This window comes from Oncorhynchus mykiss, chromosome 31 (assembly GCF_013265735.2).
Source record: "Oncorhynchus mykiss isolate Arlee chromosome 31, USDA_OmykA_1.1, whole genome shotgun sequence".
NCBI lineage: Eukaryota > Metazoa > Chordata > Actinopteri > Salmoniformes > Salmonidae > Oncorhynchus > Oncorhynchus mykiss.
The window spans coordinates 25,232,822-25,253,814 of record NC_050571.1 but is presented as its reverse complement, the minus strand read 5'-3'; the positions used below and the strand labels follow the sequence as shown (position 1 = coordinate 25,253,814).

Below are 20,993 nucleotides of genomic sequence, written 5' to 3'. Positions count from 1 at the left end.
AATGGAAGCAAGTCCCCACAGCAATGTTCCAGCATCTAGTGGAAAGCCTTCCCAGAAGAGGAGGCTGTTATAGTAGCAAAGGGGGGAACACTCCATATTAATGCCCATGATTTTGGAATGAGATGTTCGATGAGCAGGTGTCCACATACCTACTAGAACTAATGGTTAGTAAACCGGCTGCAATCATGCAGTACAGTGTACAGTCAGTAAACAGTTTAGCAGTTACACCGATGGGCCCCGGTGGCAATGAATGACTTAAACCAAAAGCTTACCTTAACTTGGAAGAGTTGGAGTAGCCATAGCCAGCTAGCTAATATAGCATCCCTCTCTGTTTGAGCCGGGTGTTTGAGTAGAATAAAATAGGTAGCTCCATTCGCTAAGTGAAAAAATATATAACTAAATCTCTCTCTCTCTCTTGCTTTCGCTTTGCTGCTTTTCCTTCATTTTTAAAGAAATCAATTTGTTTAAAACTGTTCAACTATTGTCTATCTCTTTCTTTGAGTCAACTACTCACCACATTTTATGTACTGCAGTGCTAGATAGCTGTAGCCTTTGCTTTCAGTACTACATTCATGCTCTCATCCTTTTGGGTGGACAACATGTCAGTTGATGCTGCAAGTGCTTTGATAGGTTGTAGGACGTCCTCAGGAAGTTATCATAATTACTGTGCAAGTTTATGGAAGGGGGTGAGAATCATGATCCTCCTAGGTTTTGTAATGAAGTCAATGTACCCAGATGAAGACGGAAACTAGCTGTCTTCCGGCTTCACCATGATGCTACCTTACAGTGTGCTGTTAAAGCTATTGCAGACCTTCATTGCAAAATAGTGTGTTTTAATCAATCCTGACTGGTCTCCTAGTCCCTGATGCTGAAAAACATCCCCACAGCATGATGCTGCCACCACCATGTTTGAGAGTAATTTAGGTGCATTCTGGCAAACTCCAAGCAGGCTGTCATGTGCCTTTTAATGAGGAGTGACTTCCATCTACCATAAAAGCCTGATTGGTGGAGTGCTACAGAGATGGTTGTCCTTCTGGAAGGTTCTCCCATCGCCACAGAGGAACTCTGGAGCTCTGTCAAAGTGACCATTGGGTTCTCCCAAGGCCCTTCTCCCCCGATTGCTCAGTTTGGCTGGGCTGACAGCTATAGGAAGAGTCTTGGTGTTTCCAAACTTCTTCCATTTATGAATGATGGAGGCCACTCTGTTCTTGGGGACCTTCAATGCTGCAGACATTTTTTGGTACCCTTCCCCAGATCTGTACCTCAACACAATCCGGTCTCGGAGCTCTACGGACAATTCCTTCGACATCATGGCTTGGTTTTTGCTCTGACATGCACTGTCAACTATAGGACCTTATATAGACAGGTGTGTGCCTTTCCAAATCATGTCCAATCAATTGAATTTACCACAGGTGGTAAACAAGGATGATCAATGGAAACAGGATGCACCTGAGCTCAATATCGAGTCTTATAGCAAAGGGTCTGAATACTTATATAAATAAGGTATTTCTGTTTTCGCTTTGTCATTATAGGTTATTGTGTGTAGATTGATGAGGGATTTAAAAAAATCTATTTTAGAATAAGGCTGTGACGTAACAAAATGTGGAAAAAGGGAAGGGGTCTGAATACTTTCCGAATGCCCTGTATATGCGGATACCGCCAATATTTATTTGCTAGTGTATTTAATAGGGGCAATACAAGTTCAAAAGTTGACATATTGACTGTTCTGATTTGGGCAATGTTTGTGTTTCTGACTTTAGCCATGTTTGTGTTGTGTTCCAGGTCGTACTCTTGGGTCCGGGGCGTTTGGCAGGGTGGTCGAGGCGACTGCCTATGGTCTCAGTCATTCCCAGTCCAGCACAAAGGTGGCAGTAAAAATGCTCAAATGTAAGTGATAACAATCATCTGCAGTTTTGATTCAGTATGTTTCTGCTTTAGCCAACTTGTCCTTGGTTTGTTTGGTAAGATAAAAATCCAGTTTCAGTCTTAGTTCTTGTTCACTAACCTTTGTGTCCTCTGATCTCTGACCACCAGCCACAGCCAGGAGGAGTGAGACCCAGGCTCTGATGTCAGAGCTGAAGATCATGAGCCACCTGGGGCCTCACCTCAACATCGTCAACCTGCTGGGAGCTTGCACCAAACAGGGTGAGCTCCGCCCCCATCACCACAGCAACAATCCCAAACTAAAATCATTAGCCTCTGAAATCCCATGCCTAGGGCAACACCATGTATACTGGAACATTGTTAATGTGGGAGGAAACCCATCTGCCTAGGGAGACTATAACGTCATAGCTACAAACGTTCAATTTGATTAACCACATAATTGCATGTGTGACACACAAATGATTCTCTGATGAAGAGAAATAATTGTCCTTCATTTGTGACTTTCACATCTCAGGTCCTCTCTACCTGGTGACGGAGTACTGTCGCTATGGAGACCTGGTGGACTACTTACACAGGAACAAGCACACGTTTCTGCAGTACTACGCTGAGAAGAACCAGGAGGACTCTGGTTGCCGCGTCTCTGGAGGGAGCACCCCTCTCAGCCAGAGGAAAGGGTGAGTGCTACCTCCTCCTCTGTGGCTCGGGTCTGTGTTTGGAAGATGAAGTAGAGGTTAAATGTATAACCACATATGAATGGGAGCAAAAAAGACAAGCTGTCAATTACAAAAATGAGGCCATACGCACATTGAGCATTTGTTTGTGTTTTTTTCCACTATCCTAATGTTTCTTGAATATATTGGCAGCAACTAGAGTAGCCTAGTAGTTAGCGCGTTGGACTAGACTAGACAAGTTCAAACCCCTGAGCTGACAAAGTACAAATCTGTCGTTCTGCCCCTGAACAGGCAGTTAACCCACTGTTCCTAGGCCGTCATTGAAAATAAGAATTTGTTCTTAACTGACTTGCCTAGTTAAATAAAGGTAAAATAATGTGTCCCAAATATCTTGGCAGCTACGTGTCGTTTGGCAGTGAGTTTGATGGTGGCTACATGGACATGAGTAAGGACGAGCCCACGGTGTACGTCCCCATGCAGGAACTTAAAGACACCATCAAATACACTGACATCCAACCTTCTCCATATGAGTCGCCATACCAGCACCACCTTTACCAGGAACAAGGTATGGAGTCCAGGAAATACATGCTAATAACAAAGCCAAAGCGTACTGTATACTTTCTACAATGTAGGTCTATTGCAAGGGAGCCTGGTATAGGAGAACTGTCTCATTGTAATGGCTGAAATGGAATATCAAACACATCAAACATATGGAAACCACACTTCGTTCCATTAATTCCATTTCACCTATTACAATGAGCCCATCCTCCTATAGCTCCTCCCACCAGCCTCCTCTTGTCTATTGCATGCCAGACATATGGGAAGCACATGTGAAAGGATGGGCGGACTGACTGGCAGACAGGAAAGGACAGCGATGTTGTTTATTTGACCTCCAGAAGCCTCTCTGTGTATTTTAGCAAGTCGACGTCACTATACATATACATACTGTATATGCTGTCCATGTGTAACACCTGAACACCGATTCACCTTTACATTGTCTCCTTCCTCTTTTTGACCTCTGAACCCTTCCATCAATGTCTCTGCCCTCCCTGCCAGACCAGACCACAGTGGACAGTGCCCTGGTCATCAGTGACTGCCCTACCCTCAGCTATTCTGACCTCATTGGCTTCAGCTACCAGGTGGCCAAGGGCATGGAGTTCCTTGCCTCCAAGAACGTATGTTATGTTATATTGTATTATTTTAGTTTATTGCTCTATATTTATGTATTATTCTTTATTGTGCCAGGTTAGTAAAGTACAGACCTGGATATAGAATGTACTTCATCATCTGTACTAAATGTCCCAGACCATGTCTCCATGTAACCCTGTTGTTGAACCCTGTCCTCCCCAGTGTGTCCATCGTGATCTGGCCGCCAGGAACGTGTTGATCTGTGAGGGGAAGCTGGTGAAGATCTGTGACTTTGGTCTGGCCAGAGACATCATGCACGACTCCAACTACGTCTCCAAAGGCAGCGTGAGTGGCAGGCTCACTCAGGGTCACTCAGGGTCACCCAGGGTCACTCAAACACATGAAACATTACATGACCATTATGGTAACCACTACGTACATTTTGAAAGATAACAGTAAGATAACACCATAGATTATGACCTTCAACCTACTTAAATTGTAATTAGCCATAACTGCTACTGTAACCTACTGCTCAGTACCTGGCTGATGCTAATCTTACCTCTGACCTCTTCCCCCTCTCAGACGTTCCTTCCTCTTAAGTGGATGGCCCCAGAGAGTATTTTCCATAACCTGTACACCACCCTGAGTGACGTGTGGTCCTATGGCATCCTGCTCTGGGAGATCTTCACCCTGGGTAGGAGGACATACATGAAACAGAACCCCATTCATTATTAATAGATAGATGGAAGACAAGAGATTACTGTTTGATTAAACCAAAACAAACTATTAACTGGAGTTCATTTACGTTCAGAAATATTAGTAGTAGTGTGGGTGCAACTTTTGATTACATGACCCTGTTTATTTAATATGAACGTATAAAGGTTTCACTCTGTCTTAACAGACAGGCCATGAAGTTGTCTATCAGATTATCTAATCCTGAGTCTGTCTTCAGGGTCAGATGAGCTCTTGTTGTTATCTACAGTCAGGGTTCATAATCAATTCATTTGGGGATTTTAAAAATCTTTTTGAAACTGCCGTGACAACAAGAGCACCTATTGAGAAGTTGTTCATTTAGGGTGAAGCCGCGTGATTTGTAAACAACCTTTTTCTTGGAAAACAAAACTTTTGGAAACTCTTGATTCAGCATGACCTTAAGATTTTCAAAGTACATTCAGACTGATCAGCTTTTAAATATTGTTTTATGTTCTGACAGGAGGAGCCCCCTACCCTGATCTGCCCATGAATGAGCTGTTCTACGGTGCCTTAAAGAGAGGATATCGCATGGCCAAACCTAACCACGCCACCGATGAAGTGTAAGTCTCTAGAATGGCACCAAGACCATCCCTCCCAAAGACCTCTCAGGATTCTAGTATTGTGTGTCAGAGAGAATTTAAGAAAGTACATTTATATTTTCTGTACCTTGTCCTTCAGTTATGAAGTCATGCAGAAGTGCTGGGATGAGAAGTACGAGAGAAGGCCAGAGTTCTCTTTTCTGGTGCACACAATGGGGAACATGCTCACAGACAGCTATAAAAAGGTACCTTATTAATATACAGGGTTCTTCTGCTTTACATGTATCTGTGCATCTGAGGACCAAAGTGTTTCCACATTGACATACACTACCGTTCAAAAGTTTCACTTAGAAATGTCCTTGTTTTTGAAAGAAAAGCAAAAGATTTTGTCCATAAAAATACGATGAAATTGATCAGAAATACAGTGTAGATATTGTTAATGTTGTAAAAGACTGTTGTAGCTGGAAACAGGTGATTGTTAATGGAATATCTACATAGGCGTACAGAGGCCCATTATCAGCAACCATCACTCCTGTGTTCCAATGCCACGTTGTGTTAGCTAATCCAAGTTTATAATTTTAAAAGGCTAATTGATCATTAGAAAACCCTTTTGCAATTATGTTAGCACAGCTGAAAACAATTGTTCTGATTAAAGAAGCAATAAAACTGGCCTTCTTTAGACTAGTTGAGTATCTGGAGAATCAGAATTTGTGGGTTCGATTACAGGCTCAAAATGTCCAGAAACAAAGAACTTGCTTCTGATACTGATCAGTCTATTCTTATTACTGAAAAATGAAGTGAAGAGGCAACTCCGGGATGCTGGCCTTCTATGCAGAGTTGCAAAGAAAAAGCTATATCTCAGACTAGCCAATAAAAAGAAAAGATTAAGATGGGCAAAAGAACACAGACACTGGATAGAGGAACTGAGCAAGAGGACAAGTACATTAGAGTGTCTAGTTTGAGAAACAGACGCCTCAAGTCCTCAACTGGCAGCATCATTAAATAGTACCCGCAAAACAGCAGTCTCAACATCAACAGTGAAGAGGTGACTCCGAGATGCTGGCCAGTTTTATTGCTTCTTTAATCAGAACAATTGTTTCCAGCTGTGCTAACATAATTGCAAAAGCGTTTTCTAATGATCAATTAGCCTTTTACAATTATAAACTTGGATTAGCTAACACAACGTGCCATTGGAACACAGGAGTGATGGTTGCTAATAATGGGCCTCTGTACACCTATGTAGATATTCCATTACAAATCAGCCGTTTCCAGCTACAATAGACATTTACAACATTAACAATGTCTACACTGTATTTCTGATCAATTATTTTAATGGACCTAATAATTAGCTTTTCTTTCAAAAACAAGGACATCTCTAAGTGACAACCAAACTTTTAAATGGTAGTGTATGTGAAATATGTATGCATCGTTTATGGATGTATGATTCATGCATCAGTTTGATATTTATTGATTGTAGATATATGTTATTGATTGTTTATTGGTGTAGAGATACTGCCAGGTCAACGATGAGTTCTTCAAGCGTGACCACCCAGCCGTGGTCCGCACCAAACCCAGGCTCTCCTCTCACTTCCCCACTCCGGCCCTAACCCCGTCCACCGCCCCTGCCACCCCCCAGGACACAAACCCCTACCCCCTAACTGGGGACTTCAGACCCGAGGCAGATGGTGAGGAAGCTTCCTACAACGACTACATCATCCCCATCCCAGATCCCAAGCCTGAGGAGGAAGTCTGCTCCGAGGCTAACGACATGCCAACGAAAAGCCTCGCAAGGTATAGCCATCTGACATACGACTGCCTGACTGACTGACTGACTGCAGATGTGTGCCAAGTGCTTGGTATGCAGGACAGATGAGGCAGATTTACTCTAGAGGACCTTGTATTGTTACAACACCAACCCACACAGCCAGATGTGGGATTGAGACAAAAGCTGTTTTATGTTACGATGTATACATTGTGAGCAATAAGGATTGTGCATACAGTGCACAGGATATTTAAGCAGAAATCTAAGACGAACCTAGATGGCTTAAAAGTGATAGTTTACATGGAATTTGGCGCCTTACTGTGATTAATGCATAATTTTCACCTGAAATAAACCATAGAATCACAGATAGGTTCGTGAAAGAACATGTGTGATGTTATTCCTTGTAGTTCTCGGGCTCTGGAGGACGAGGAGGCTGATTCCATCTCCCAGGAGACAGTGGAGGCAGACACCATTCCAGAGGATAAATATCTCCATGCCAACCAGGCCCTGATTCCACTGGAGTCCTCTGGAACACCGGAAGCGGAAGACAGCTTCCTGTAAGCCTTTCAAGGAACTTGGTGAAAGTATGACATTCCTGAATAGCTTTAGTGGATTAAGAGAAAAATGTAGCAAATTCAATTAGAAGGTGACTTTTACAACACAAACAACTCCCACTGCTTTAGCAAATATTCAACAATTGGTGCTTTCAAAAGAATGCTGTGTTGAAAATCTATTCAAAATCTATATTTACTATGAGAGTGACACATTTCATCATTGTGGTTGATTGATGATGCAAACTACTCCATCTTGAATAAAGGGATCATTTGCAAAGCCCTCGCATAAGAAAATAAGTATTAGTATCACATAAGAAGTTACTTTTAAGTTAGGTGTTCATTTTGTAAAATACTGTATGTAGCATTGTGGTCACTATTGCAGTGTTTCTATGGTGATTTGTATTCACATTTTTCCTTTCACATGTGTTGTATTTTTATGTTATTTTGTGTTTTATTTGGATCCCCATTAGCACCAGCTACTCTTCATGGGGTCCACACAAAACATGAAACATAGCATAATACAGAACATTACTAGACAAGAACAGCTCAAGGACAGAACTACATGCAGAGCTATATATATGTTGAAGATAAAAACATTAAGCCTCCAAAACCTGTCAAGTTTTGAAAATCACTAAAAGTGGAGTATGTACTGTTACATTTTGCTTGTGTGAAAAGGTACTGACAGGTACTTTAGTTGGTAAAAAAAAAAAAACATTAACACAATCTTATGGCATCTATACTTCTTAACATTAATTGAATATGATATTCTAGTTGCACTGAGGATTTTTTGGTTTTGTTTGTGTCTTTAAGTTACAAATGCGTACTTTCTATTTTCTACTCCAGGTTATTTTGCGAGAATGTAATACATTTTGAGAAGAGCTAAGCATACATCAGCCTTAATTGAGCAGAACATTATACACTCAGTAAATGGTATGTCTCAAATTATCATTTTATGTTGTCTTTAGTTTTATATAGATTTATTTTTACATTTTATGTAGTGTTTGTTTTAAACAATTCTGTATAAATGTTGCACTTTACAATGTTTAGGAAAACATTTCCAAGAAAAGGATTTAAGGTACAGTAGATAAGAGATTGAATGATTATGAGAGATATGAAAGAAATGTATGTTTTTACACAGCGGTACTGACTGAATGAGAAATAATCTGAGCATATCACTGCCTTAGCACACCTGGTACAAGATTAGTACGTTGTTTTGTACTGTGACTAATAATTGAGATCTTTAAAGTGCATTTGTATTGTATAAAGTTCTATGAAAGAAACAAATATATGGCCTATAGTATCCATATGAAAGGATATACAATAAACATTTCTATGGAAGGAGATCTTCTACAGAAATATGGCTATAAAGATTTGAATCTATATTCTTGAAGCAATTATATGATACCTGAGATAATTTGTCACTTGCTCGCAGAGGTTCTCCTATCGTTACATACACTACCAGTGAAATATAAATGACATGCTTCCTTGTACATATTTGTCACATGGTATAGGAACACAGAATGCAGAACACTACATATTGTAGAATATTCACCACACACACGCTATTGAACCAAAACTTCTCTGTATGTTTACGAATGTATTTTTCTATGTAGTTTATAAACGATTATGTGAAAATAAAAGTTTATAATGAAAATATGATAGATCATTACATTTTGTCCTTACTGTCTTCTTTTAAACTAGCTAATGAGGGACAGTTCCTGTTGTCTATTTTTTAGTAGTTCAATGACATGCAGAGTACTGCTATTTAACAGAAAATATGAATTGTGTTGTTCAGCTGTCATAACTTCAACAACAACACATGCTTGCTACACAGACTTGTCTTCTAATGCATTGGCTTTATTCAATCAATGTAGAAGAGATAAAACGTCCCCACATGAATTGAGCTTAACTCGAAGAGCTAGCTGTTGAGAATCAGCAAATCCAAACAAACTTTCCCAAGCCCAGATAGACTTATATCATCCCTTATAAACCAGTCCTATCAAAGCCTCTCTTTTTTGAGCCTTCAGCAGAACCCCCCCCCCCCCACACACACACACACACACACACACACTCTCTCTCTCTCTATTCCCTGGTTCCATTCTGTGGGCCATCAAAGAGGTCTTTTTACTGTCCTCCCAGAAGCCCCAGCCCTCTGCTCCACTTGTGGCTGAGGACCATGGAGGCCTGGGTTGGGGCTGGCTGGAACAGGCTGGGGCTAGGCCGGCAGGCTAGGCAGCAGTGCAGCAGTGTGACCACCATCACAGGAGATTAGTCTCAGCTCTCAGCACCATGGCATTAGGATTGGGAGGGCCGGCCTGTTTGCTAACCAAACCGAGACGCATGGTCATTAGCGGGGAGCGTGACACCTCTGTCTGTCCGTCTGTCTGTTTATATCTCTTTTACTGTCTGCGTGTCAGACTAAGAGAGACGGAGACTGAAGAGAAACAGGGTTGGCGGGACTTTACTCGCTCCTGGATGCTGGACCCATACAGCTTGGTGAGGTCAGATCTTACCACGGTGCTGAAGACATCTACAGGTACAGTAGAGTTCATCTGATGTTTACAATCTTAGCCATGTTCAAATCACATTTGAATAGGCTTTCAGTAAGGTATGGCCTATATTTCCAGATTTCAAAGTGACAAATCCTGTACGTTTTGTTTTCCCACTCGTCCTTAGAAAAGAAGAAGTGTATGACAGCAGAGTTCCAACCTGATGACTCCTCATTTCTCTCCTTGACCACAGACGAAATAACAACACTCCGAGACATACAGACATACAGCCAGACACAGAGCTGGAAAAGATCCAGGATGGTGCTGTACCTGGCCTTTCTGCTGGGGATCCTGCCCACTGCAGCTCAAGGTAAGTCTCAACACCTGTTTAGTACTGGATTATATTGGCATTCAGGTTCATGACTTGGTTTGGTTCTGTCGTTTAAAGGTCTTTTTTATTTGAAGGAGTGGAGCAGTCCCACTCCTTTTGTAATTATTTTGCTTTTTTGAATAGATAGTAAAGTTTGGAAAGACAGGGGAGATAGTGGGAGGGTGAGTCAAAGGGGAGGTGGGCCTGATTTGAACCCTCTGGCATACGTGTGTAACAGTTGGACCACACGGGCCACTTGGTAGTATTGTTGATATTGTATTTAATGCAGCTCTTGTGTCCTCCATACTTTTACGTGGATGATGCCTGACTAAAAATGCAATTTAAAGCTCCAATTCAGCAGTTAAAAACAATAACAACACATTTTCCCCGCTTCTGTTATTGTTTGGAGAAATGTAGCCACTCTCAAAGCAATAGACATGGCTATGGATGCAAAGACTGACCATCCATGATATCAAATTTATATGTTTAACCATGTTTTGAGGCTATTTAGTGCTTGTTTACATTTGCATTGTTTACAAACATTGGAGTAAACCAAGCTCATATTTTGGGTTCTCCCACATGAAAAAAATACTATAGTATACTATGGTATACTGTAGTATTCACTGTAGAGTTTTTGCGGAATGTAGTATACTGTATTATTTACTGTAGTGTTATTGCGGACATTATTGTAGCATTTTCTACAGTGTTTTTGGGGGGGATAATACTATAGAATTTACTATAGTGTAAATTCTACAGTATACAGCATTCTATACTAAGTACACACATGATCGAGGTTTACTATAGTGTGTATTATAGTATTCTACAGTATAATACAGTTTACTACAGAATTCTATAGTAAGTTCTGTAGTATTTATTATATAGTAAACTGTAGAATTGTTTTCATGTGTGCTGATGGAGTATGACAGTTGAACTTAGCTCATGGGGCATTTCTAAGTTATATTCTTCAAGAATCAATGAGTACATACCATTGATTTGTTACTCCAAAAATGGGTGTAGCAACTGCAGATTGCCCCTTTAAATGTCACATCACATTTATCAGACAACATATCAAAGAAGCATGTGTCTGAGGTCTTGAATATGAACAATCATATGTAGGACAGTACTGTCCTGTACATATGGCTGAGGTCTTGCTCCATTGTATCACAGCCATATGTATTTGATAGGCAGCTAGTATACTTGGAGTCCATAGGAAGGTGGTGTGTAATGTTATCAGGAAATCTAGACCCAGAATGCTGAATGGCACAAAACCAAGAACAGCCCCCTCCCTCTGACCCTCTAAAGTTGAGCTGTGGACTGTGATAAATAAGAACATCTGCTGAACAACAAATCTCAGTTCTGCTTTGAGATAAAACAAGAAACAAACTTTACATGTAAGAACAAATGGAGGGAACACTTAGGCTGCTGTAGTGTTGAGATGTTTCATGATGATGCTTCATCTGCTTCATGGTTGCCAAATACAGTAGAGTGAATGCTGAATAAAACTGCACCATGAGAAAGCCCAAATGAGGTTTTATAGATTTAAAAGAAGAAAACAACTAGAAATGTCCTTTAAAGCCGTCTTCTACTGGAGATTTGTCTTGATGTTCTTAAAACCCCCTTGACCCCAATAAGTTGTTGGAGTGTCTCAAAGAAGGCATTGTTTCTCTGTGTGTCACCAGGCAGCAGTTAGCTTTGTCACACCCCAAGGGAGAACATCTCCATGGTCTTTACACCCCATACAGCTCCCTCTGTCTCCCTCTGTCTGCATCTGTTCTTTCTGTTTTTGGACGAGAAAACACTGAGTCAACTCTTTGTTTGTTTTTTCTTGTGTTTGAGGGTGTAAAGGGGCAAGGCAATAAGAGGGTATGGGTAGCCTATAGGATACTTTGCATGCTGGGGTCATTGCTAGTTAGTAAGTCTCCTTTCATCATGACATAGATACAGAGTTGGAAAGCAGAAGTGAGAGAGGGAGTGAGACCTCTCCTTTAGGGCCAGCTCTGCAATGTGTTTCCTGAATTTGCAGTGTCCAAGTTAACTGTTTAACGCAGAGTGACCAGGACGACTTTCAGTTCTCCTCGGTCTTCATGGAAAGGTCAAAACAGAAAGAAATAGTGATCTGAGTTGTTGATGAACACCAATTGATTTAATCATGTTTTGAGTTTCCTGGTCTGGTCACATGGTCAAGAAGTAGTCCGTCCTAACCATTATGTATGTAACCAAGTGTATGTCCATGTACTGCTATAATAACAATACAAACAGCCCAATATAGTGATGGAGTTTTAACATCTCTGGTCTCTGTTTCCCTCAGCACAATGGCGGCATCCTGTAATCAAGCTCAACTCCCAACTCGTGGTTGGGTCTGAGGTAGTACTGAACCCAGGCACCCCATTAGTCCTGAGGTGTGAGGGTGATGGGCCAGTCAACTGGCTGACCCGGTTGGCCAAACACAAGCGCTTCATCTCCAAGGTCAAGGGGAGAGTCAGAACCTTCAGGGTGGAACGTCCCTCTGCAGAACACACTGGGACCTATAAGTGTGAATATACCAGTGTGAACGTCAAGGGCCAGAACTTGTTTTCTACAGTGCACGTGTATGTGAAAGGTAAGCTCAGAAGAGTACTGAGTTGCTGTTAATTTACCATACCTGTAGAGAGAGGGATGATTTTGATTTTAAAAGTCTTGGGGGCATGGTTTTTGTTTGCTTATCTCCCCAGTATCTCTCATTCTAACACATCCCACCTTCTCCATCAGACCCAGACAGCCTATTTTGGACCAGCAGCACGTCCCTGAGTGTGGTGAGGAAGGAGGGGGAGAACTATCTGCTCCCCTGCCTGCTAACTGACCCAGAGGCTACAGACCTGGGGCTCCGCATGGACAACTGCACCTCCGTACCCCCAGGCATGAACTACACAGCAGACCCCCGCAGAGGCATCCTTATCCGCAACCTCCAACCCAGCTACAATGCAGACTATGTCTGTAGCGCCAAGCTCCACGGGGTGGAGAGGACGTCCAAGGCTTTCTCCATCAACATCATTCAAAGTGAGTAGGTTGAGTGTTGTGGAGGGATACTTTAGATAAAGTGACCAGACCTAAGTCAAAGCATACTGTACAAACTTGATCAGGCCCATGGTCCGTACTGTACAAACTTGATCAGGCCCATGGTCCGTACTGTACCACACTGTACAATGTGTACAAATGAGATATTTTCAAAATGTAGTTTAATTGAAAAAGGACTATGTTGCTTTATTACACATGTTGTGTATCTGGTTCCCTCTGTGTCCAGGGCTGCGTTTCCCACCTTACGTATTCCTGGAGAAGGATGAGTATGTTCGTATCGTGGGAGAGAAGCTGAGAATCCACTGCACCACACACAACCCTAACTTCAACTACAACGTCACCTGGAATTACAGCTCCAAGAAGGCAAGCACAGTCAGAGTTTCTGAAACAACCTATTTGTTCCACTGTCAGAGTTTCTGAAACAACCTATTTCTTCCACTGTCAGAGTTTCTGAAACAACCTATTTCTTCCACTGTCAGAGTTTCTGAAACAACCTATTTCTTCCACTGTCAGAGTTTCTGAAACAACCTATTTCTTCCACTGTCAGAGTTTCTGAAACAACCTATTTCTTCCACTGTCAGAGTTTCTGAAACAACCTATTTGTTCCACTGTCAGAGTTTCTGAAACAACCTATTTCTTCCACTGTCAGAGTTTCTGAAACAACCTATTTCTTCCACTGTCAGAGTTTCTGAAACAACCTATTTCTTCCACTGTCAGAGTTTCTGAAACAACCTATTTGTTCCACTGACAGAGTTTCTGAAACAACCTATTTGTTCCACTGACAGAGTTTCTGAAACAACCTATTTGTTCCACTGTGTCACAAGCTGTAGCTCTATCCCAGAGTTGGCCAAAACAAAGTGCATGATAATAGGTCTTCAGGATAAAAAATGTTTCCTGTCTCTTCTTACTTCTTACAGAGATCCACCATAGAGGAGAATGTCCAGTCTAAAGACAGCCGTCTGGACATTGAGAGTATCCTGACCATCCCTGCAGTAGACCAGTCAGACACAGGGAACATTACCTGCACTGGAACCAATGAGGCTGGAGTCAATAGCTCTGCCACCTACCTGCTGGTCGTAGGTTAGTTAATGCACAACTGTGTCGTTCCACCAATTTTATGAAGTTGGCTTTAGCTAGCCCAGATAAGTTCCCAATCTCCCAACCTGCTGCATGTTTGAACAGTGTTGATCATTTGCGCCATGTACTTTTAATGTAATCTCAATTGCAATCCAGGTCAGTTGGTTCTGTTATTTGATGATGCATAGTGATAACACATTCAGCTGTTGTATAAATAAACAAAATATCTGACATTATATTCACATTTTAACGTTGATGTGATTTTAAATGGTTGAAATCGTAGTGATAGACATTTGGGTGACAACTAAATAAAAAATCGGACATTGTTTTTCCATTGGAATTTGGTTGTGGTTTGTGGTTGATAACACATTAGAAACTCAACAACATTTTGGCGGTCTTTTTGAGTGCGTGAATATAGGTTGTTATCTCATTGATCAATCTCATTGTCCAAATAGACAACAGCCGTGAAAAGACAACCAATGGTTATAACCAACCAGCATCCAGGATCAGACAAACCCATTGTATAATAGAACACATTCCAGTCACAGAACTGGATTGTATTCATTAGGGCAAACTGCAGCAAAACTTTTTACAAGGGAAAGGAAAATCAATATTTTTCATTTTCTTTGGTTTGGTGCCTAAGGAATACAACCCTAGCTAACCTTAAATATAACCCTTCCATGTTTCTCTGTGTCCCTGTCCAGAGGAGCCCTACATCCGTCTGTCCCCCCAGCTGTCCTCCAAGCTAGCCCACCAAGGCCTGTCCATTGAAGTGAACGAGGGGGAGGACCTGAAGCTCTGTGTCCTGATCGAGGCGTACCCCCAGATCATAGCCCAGAGCTGGGACACCCCAACGTCCTCGCCCACACAGGAACACATCTTCACACGCTACAACAACAGGTGAGCACAACAAGGTGAAGGGAACTGACTGAATGAAGCTACTGTATTGGGAAGACGTTTGGGCCTGTTGGACAAATGCGCAGCAACAGAAAACGGGTGTGAGACAGTGTCATTGTGAAATGTTCACAGATCAGAAGCTGACTTGTTCACAGTAAAAATGTAGAATGGGTAAGTAGCAGCAGCAGTTTATTAGTTGATCTGACACAAACTCAGCGGTCCAGAGAGTTCTGTACTATGAAACCAGAAGGAAGGAGCTTCTGTAATGTTTTACCTCCATGATGAGGCATAGTAGCAACAGTCTGAGGAGAACCATGATGTAGTATTCAGCACATCACACCATCTGCACTCATTGCTCTTTTGTTAAAGAGCTCCAGTAATCTAGTTCACCAGCCGGCTCCCCCTCTTTCTATATGCGGTAACAATTGAGCATGGTGGTTAGACTCCAGTGGTTATTTCTTCAGTGGTTAGATCTCCAGTGGTTAGATCTCCAGTGGTTAGACTCCAGTGGTTAGATCTCCAGTGGTTAGATCTTCAGTGGTTATATCTCAAGTGGTTAGCTCTCCAGTGGTTAGACTCCAGTGGTTAGATATCCAGTGGTTAGCTATTCAGTGGTTAGATCTCTAGTGGTTAGATCTCCAGTGGTTAGACTCCAGTGGTTAGACTCCAGTGGTTAGATCTCCAGTGGTTAGATCTCCAGTGGTTAGATCTCCAGTGGTTAGATCTCCAGTGGTTAGACTCCAGTGGTTAGAATTCAAGTGGTTAGACTCCAGTGGTTAGATATCCAGTGGTTAGATCTCCAGTGGTTAGACTCTAGTAGTTAGATATCCAGTGGTTAGCTATTCAGTGGTTAGACTCCAGTGGTTAGATCTCCAGTGGATAGAACTCCAGTGGTTAGATCTCCAGTGCTTAGACTCCAGTGGTTAGATCTTCCGTGGTTAGATCTCCAGTGGTTAGACTCTAGTGGTTAGATCTCCAGTGGTTAGATATCCAGTGGTTAGCTATTCAGTGGTTAGGCTCCAGTGGTTAGATCTCCAGTGGTTAGATCTCCAGTTGTTAGACTCCAGTGGTTATATCTCAAGTGGTTAGATATCCAGTGGTTAGATATCCAGTGGTTAGCTATTCAGTGGTTAGACTCCAGTGGTTACACTCCAGTGGTTAGACTCCAGTGGTTAGATCTCCAGTGGTTAGACTCCAGTGGTTAGATCTCCAGTGGTTAGACTCCAGTGGTTAGATCTCCAGTGGTTAGCTATTCAGTGGTTCGACTCCAGTGGTTACACTCCAGTGGTTAGACTCCAGTGGTTACACTCCAGTGGTTAGACTCCAGTGGTTACACTCCAGTGGTTAGACTCCAGTGGTTAGATCTCCAGTGGTTAGACTCCAGTGGTTAGATCTCCAGTGGTTAGACTCCAGTGGTTAGATCTCCAGTGGTTAGATCTCCAGTGGTTAGACTCCAGTGGTTAGATCTCCAGTGGTTAGACTCCAGTGGTTATATCTCAAGTGGTTAGATCTCCAGTGGTTATATCTCCAGTGGCAGTGGTGGAAAAAGTTTCAAATTGACATACTTAAGTACATACTTGAGGAGATACCTTAATAGAAAGTTACTCAAGTAAAAGTTATGGTCACCCAGTGAAATACTACTTGAGTAAAAGTCTAAAAGTATTTGATTCTAAATATACTTAAGTATCAAAAGTAAAAGTGTAAATCATTTCAAATTGCTTCTATAAAGCAAACCAGACAGCACCATTTTCTTGTTTTTAAAATGGAAGGATAGCCAGGGGTACACACTAACACTCAGACATCATTTACAAATGATGCATTTGTGGTTAGTAAGTCAGCCAGATCAGAGGCAGTAGGGATCACCATGTGTTCTCTTGATAAGTGTGTGAATTGGACCATTTTCCTGTCCTGCTAAGCACTCAACATGTAATGAGTACTTTTGGGTGTCAGGAAAAATGTATGGAGTAAAAAGTACATTGTTTTCTTTAGGAATGTAGTGAAGTAAAAGTAAAAGTTGTCAAAAATATAAATCGTAAAGTAAAGATACCCCAAAAAACGACTTAAGTAGTACTTTAAAGTATTTTTTCTCAAGTACTTTACACCACTGTCAAGTGGTTAGATCTCTAGTGGTGCTACAACAGATCCTGCCTGGTTTCCCCTCAGGTATTCCGCTACCCTGCTGCTAAAGAGAATGATTGCACAAGAGCAAGGCCAGTACACCTTCTATGCCAGGAGTGCCATGGCCAACGCATCCATCACATTCCAAGTCCAAATGTATCGTGAGTAAAGTATCAGTAGTTTGAATATCTATACACACAGACATAATGATACAGATGCACTGCATCAGTTCATACAACAACTCTCTGAGGAATACAAGTTTTTATCAAGGCATCTATTGACTATCTGTATCTGTATTTAAAACATGGTTTATTTAACCATGCTCTCTCGTGATTGGCAGAGAAGCCGGTTGCCGTGGTGAGATGGGAGAACATCACCAGCCTCATGTGTACGTCGTTCGGTTATCCTGCTCCCATCATCCTCTGGTACCAGTGCTCTGGAATCCGAGCCACGTAAGTGTTTGCATGAGGGTTACTAGAGGGCAGTGGTATGATATTGCTGTGGTAAAATAGAGACTTAATAAGCACAGAAATACCCATCATTGATGATAAGAGAGACTAAATAGGTATAATGGATCATTCCACCAATTCAGTGCCTTTTGAGAAGTGTAACTTGGTAAAAAATATAATAATAATAATCATAAAGAGGACATGTTCAACTTCATAAAAAACATTTTTTTCACATCGCAAGATGACAGTGGGAATGGCAGCTTGTTGTTTGCAACAGCGAGTGGCAATTGAATGCAAACTTCACCCCCACAAAATAACTGTTAATACTTCTCTAGCCTACCTATCTATTGGTAACACGGTTGACGTGTTATGTTTGACACGCTCAGTTTTCCACCACAAAAGAACTGTTAATACTTCTCTAGCCTATCTATCTATTGGTAACACGGTTGACGTGTTATGTTCGACACGCTCAGTTTTCCACCACAAAAGAACTGTTAATACTTCTCTAGCCTATCTATCTATTGGTAACACGGTTGACGTGTTATGTTCGACACGCTCAGTTTTCCACCACAAAAGAACTGTTAATACTTCTCTAGCCTACCTATCTATTGGTAACACGGTTGACGTGTTATGTTTGACACGCTCAGTTTTCCACCACAAAAGAACTGTTAATACTTCTCTAGCCTACCTATCTATTGGTAACACGGTTGACGTGTTATGTTTGACACGCTCAGTTTTCCACCACAAAAGAACTGTTAATACTTCTCTAGCCTATCTATCTATTGGTAACACGGTTGACGTGTTATGTTCGACACGCTCAGTTTTCCACCACAAAAGAACTGTTAATACTTCTCTAGCCTATCTATCTATTGGTAACACGGTTGACGTGTTATGTTCGACACGCTCAGTTTTCCACCACAAAAGAACTGTTAATACTTCTCTAGCCTATCTATCTATTGGTAACACGGTTGACGTGTTATGTTCGACACGCTCAGTTTTCCACCACAAAAGAACTGTTAATACTTCTCTAGCCTACCTATCTATTGGTAACACGGTTGACGTGTTATGTTTGACACGCTCAGTTTTCCACCACAAAAGAACTGTTAATACTTCTCTAGCCTATCTATCTATTGGTAACACGGTTGACGTGTTATGTTCGACACGCTCAGTTTTCCACCACAAAAGAACTGTTAATACTTCTCTAGCCTACCTATCTATTGGTAACACGGTTGACGTGTTATGTTCGACACGCTCAGTTTTCCTTCGCCTGAAGGAGTAGAACCAGCTCACCTGCTTTTACATTATGTTTGATTATTAGATGTTTGTTCCTTTTGAATTAAAAAAAAGGAACCATTTCACCATGTTAAAATGAGAGTTCAATTCACGTGACAGGGTTGACATTAAAATAAGGGACATATGTAAATGAATGACACAAAATAAATAATCATCTTCAGAAATGACTCTGTCAAACGGGTTAAGTGGGTTAAAATCGACCAAGAAGTCACAGAGGCACAGAGCCACAAAATGCAGAATTTTTTCACTTCAGCAAGTCTTTATATATATATTAAAAATAAGATGCATAAATTCTCCATGTTGTCTATGTTAAAGGGCACTACATTTAACATAACAGGCTTTAAAATTCAATATTGGTGCCCAATTTCTACTTAAAATATCGAAAGGCACTCGTCGCAGAATATCACTACTATGGTGTTTTTTTTTATATAATAACGTATTGGATGTCATAACTAAATGAGGGAGTCAACCTATCTCTATCCCTTTCTATGAGAACAGGTGCAATGAGAACAACACAGGTCTCCAGATGCCTGCTCCTCTCCTGGCACAGACGGTGGAGGTCCAGAGGGAGGAGTACGGGCCGGTCGAAGTCGAGAGCGTCCTAACCGTGGGACCGTCCAACCGTAGGATGACCGTGGAGTGTGTCGCCTTCAACCTGGCCGGAGTTGGCAAAGACACCTTTGCCATGGAAGTTTCCGGTAAGAGTCAAAGCACAGTCATCCATGGCTATCCTCATGGTTACTGTCTAATCCTTAGTTCACACTCCTTGTTTCTGTGTCATCATAGTCAAGTACATGAACTGTACATGAACTGTCTGTTCATTTGTTGATTCAGATTCACATAATCTGTTACTTTAGCTACAGCTATTCATCCTCAGTTCCACATAAACCCATTCCAAAACCATTATACATAGAACATTATGAGTGTCATCTACACTCTCCCTCCTGACTCTCCGTCTGCTCTCTAATTGGATAGATAAAGTGTTCACCTCCACCCTATCGGGAGCAGCTGGTGTTCTTGCCTTCCTCATCCTGCTACTCATCATCCTGCTCTACAAGTACAAGCAGGTAGGACACACAACAGCCTCTGCCATATACAAAATACACTGAGAGACCAGTATGCAATCTCGTCTAAAATAAACCTTGGTAACAAATGGATATATCTATGAATAGAGTATTCACAAATATCTCTAGTTTCAAATCATTGTTTCCTTTTAGCTTTTCAAATGATTGACTAATGAACATTTCCTTCCCTTTGCAGAAACCGAGATATGAGATCCGGTGGAAGATCATCCAGGCCAGTGATGGAAACAACTACACGTTTATCGACCCAAGTCAGCTGCCGTACAATGAAAAGTGGGAGTTTCCCAGGGACAAGCTCAAGCTAGGTTTGTGACCTTTTCTTAAACAGGATACTGCAGTGGTTTGGTACTTTGGAGTTAGATATTCCACTCTTGTGTAATACATTGTATCTTGATTTGAAAAGGCAGTTTTTGCTGGTTGGCGAATGCATGGAATCTCAACTAAATGTACAACTATAAATTGTATTTACTTACGAAAATAAAGTATATTGACTTACAGTTACATTTGTAAGTGATGTGTTGGCTGTGTGACCTGCAGGGAAGATCCTAGGAGCTGGGGCCTTTGGGAAGGTGGTGGAGGCCACGGCTTATGGTCTGGGGGAGGACGACAATGCGATTCGAGTGGCTGTCAAGATGCTCAAAGGTCAGAATCCATTGAAAAGAGAACACTTTTTAATCCAGGAGTAGAATTGATTAAAGCTGCTAAAATGTCTGTGATCTGAGTGGTACAGGGTAATTTCTGTCTCTCTGCAGCCAGGGCCCACTCAGATGAGAGAGAGGCTCTGATGTCAGAACTGAAGATCCTGAGTCACCTGGGACAGCACAAGAACATCGTCAACCTGCTGGGAGCCTGCACTCAGGCAGGTGAGAACGG

The 20,993-nt window shown here is 41.7% G+C and overlaps 2 protein-coding genes across 6 annotated transcripts in view; both read left to right on the top strand.

Annotated features, from left to right (window-relative positions):
• The window catches only part of LOC110504831 (platelet-derived growth factor receptor beta), a 38,347-nt gene extending 29,392 nt beyond the window's left edge, over positions 1-8,955 (top strand). For 2 of the 3 annotated variants that reach the window (XM_036970012.1, XM_021583667.2), the window contains exons 13-23: positions 1,783-1,887; positions 2,035-2,145; positions 2,399-2,558; positions 2,954-3,120; positions 3,612-3,730; positions 3,906-4,028; positions 4,266-4,377; positions 4,897-4,996; positions 5,115-5,220; positions 6,483-6,766; positions 7,145-8,955. In XM_036970012.1, coding sequence (XP_036825907.1) covers positions 1,783-1,887; positions 2,035-2,145; positions 2,399-2,558; positions 2,954-3,120; positions 3,612-3,730; positions 3,906-4,028; positions 4,266-4,377; positions 4,897-4,996; positions 5,115-5,220; positions 6,483-6,766; positions 7,145-7,298 — 1,541 coding nt within the window. In that variant the 3' untranslated portion in view covers positions 7,299-8,955. The remainder of the gene's footprint in view (positions 1-1,782; positions 1,888-2,034; positions 2,146-2,398; positions 2,559-2,953; positions 3,121-3,611; positions 3,731-3,905; positions 4,029-4,265; positions 4,378-4,896; positions 4,997-5,114; positions 5,221-6,482; positions 6,767-7,144) is intronic. The other variant, XM_036970013.1, reaches the window with a different exon arrangement.
• Positions 8,956-9,698: 743 nt separating this feature from the next.
• LOC110504828 (macrophage colony-stimulating factor 1 receptor 1) overlaps positions 9,699-20,993 on the top strand; it is a 28,493-nt gene continuing 17,198 nt past the window's right edge. Inside the window, exons 1-14 of one of the 3 annotated variants that reach the window (XM_021583663.2) lie at positions 9,699-9,827; positions 10,034-10,150; positions 12,459-12,749; positions 12,899-13,186; positions 13,431-13,567; positions 14,122-14,284; positions 14,986-15,181; positions 17,342-17,457; positions 17,637-17,748; positions 19,537-19,736; positions 20,014-20,105; positions 20,299-20,425; positions 20,658-20,762; positions 20,873-20,983. In XM_021583663.2, coding sequence (XP_021439338.2) covers positions 9,767-9,827; positions 10,034-10,150; positions 12,459-12,749; positions 12,899-13,186; positions 13,431-13,567; positions 14,122-14,284; positions 14,986-15,181; positions 17,342-17,457; positions 17,637-17,748; positions 19,537-19,736; positions 20,014-20,105; positions 20,299-20,425; positions 20,658-20,762; positions 20,873-20,983 — 2,116 coding nt within the window. In that variant the 5' untranslated portion in view covers positions 9,699-9,766. Of the gene's footprint in view, positions 9,828-9,967; positions 10,151-12,458; positions 12,750-12,898; positions 13,187-13,430; positions 13,568-14,121; positions 14,285-14,985; positions 15,182-17,341; positions 17,458-17,636; positions 17,749-19,536; positions 19,737-20,013; positions 20,106-20,298; positions 20,426-20,657; positions 20,763-20,872; positions 20,984-20,993 lie in introns of all 3 variants that reach the window. The other 2 variants (XM_021583662.2, XM_021583661.2) reach the window with 2 other exon arrangements.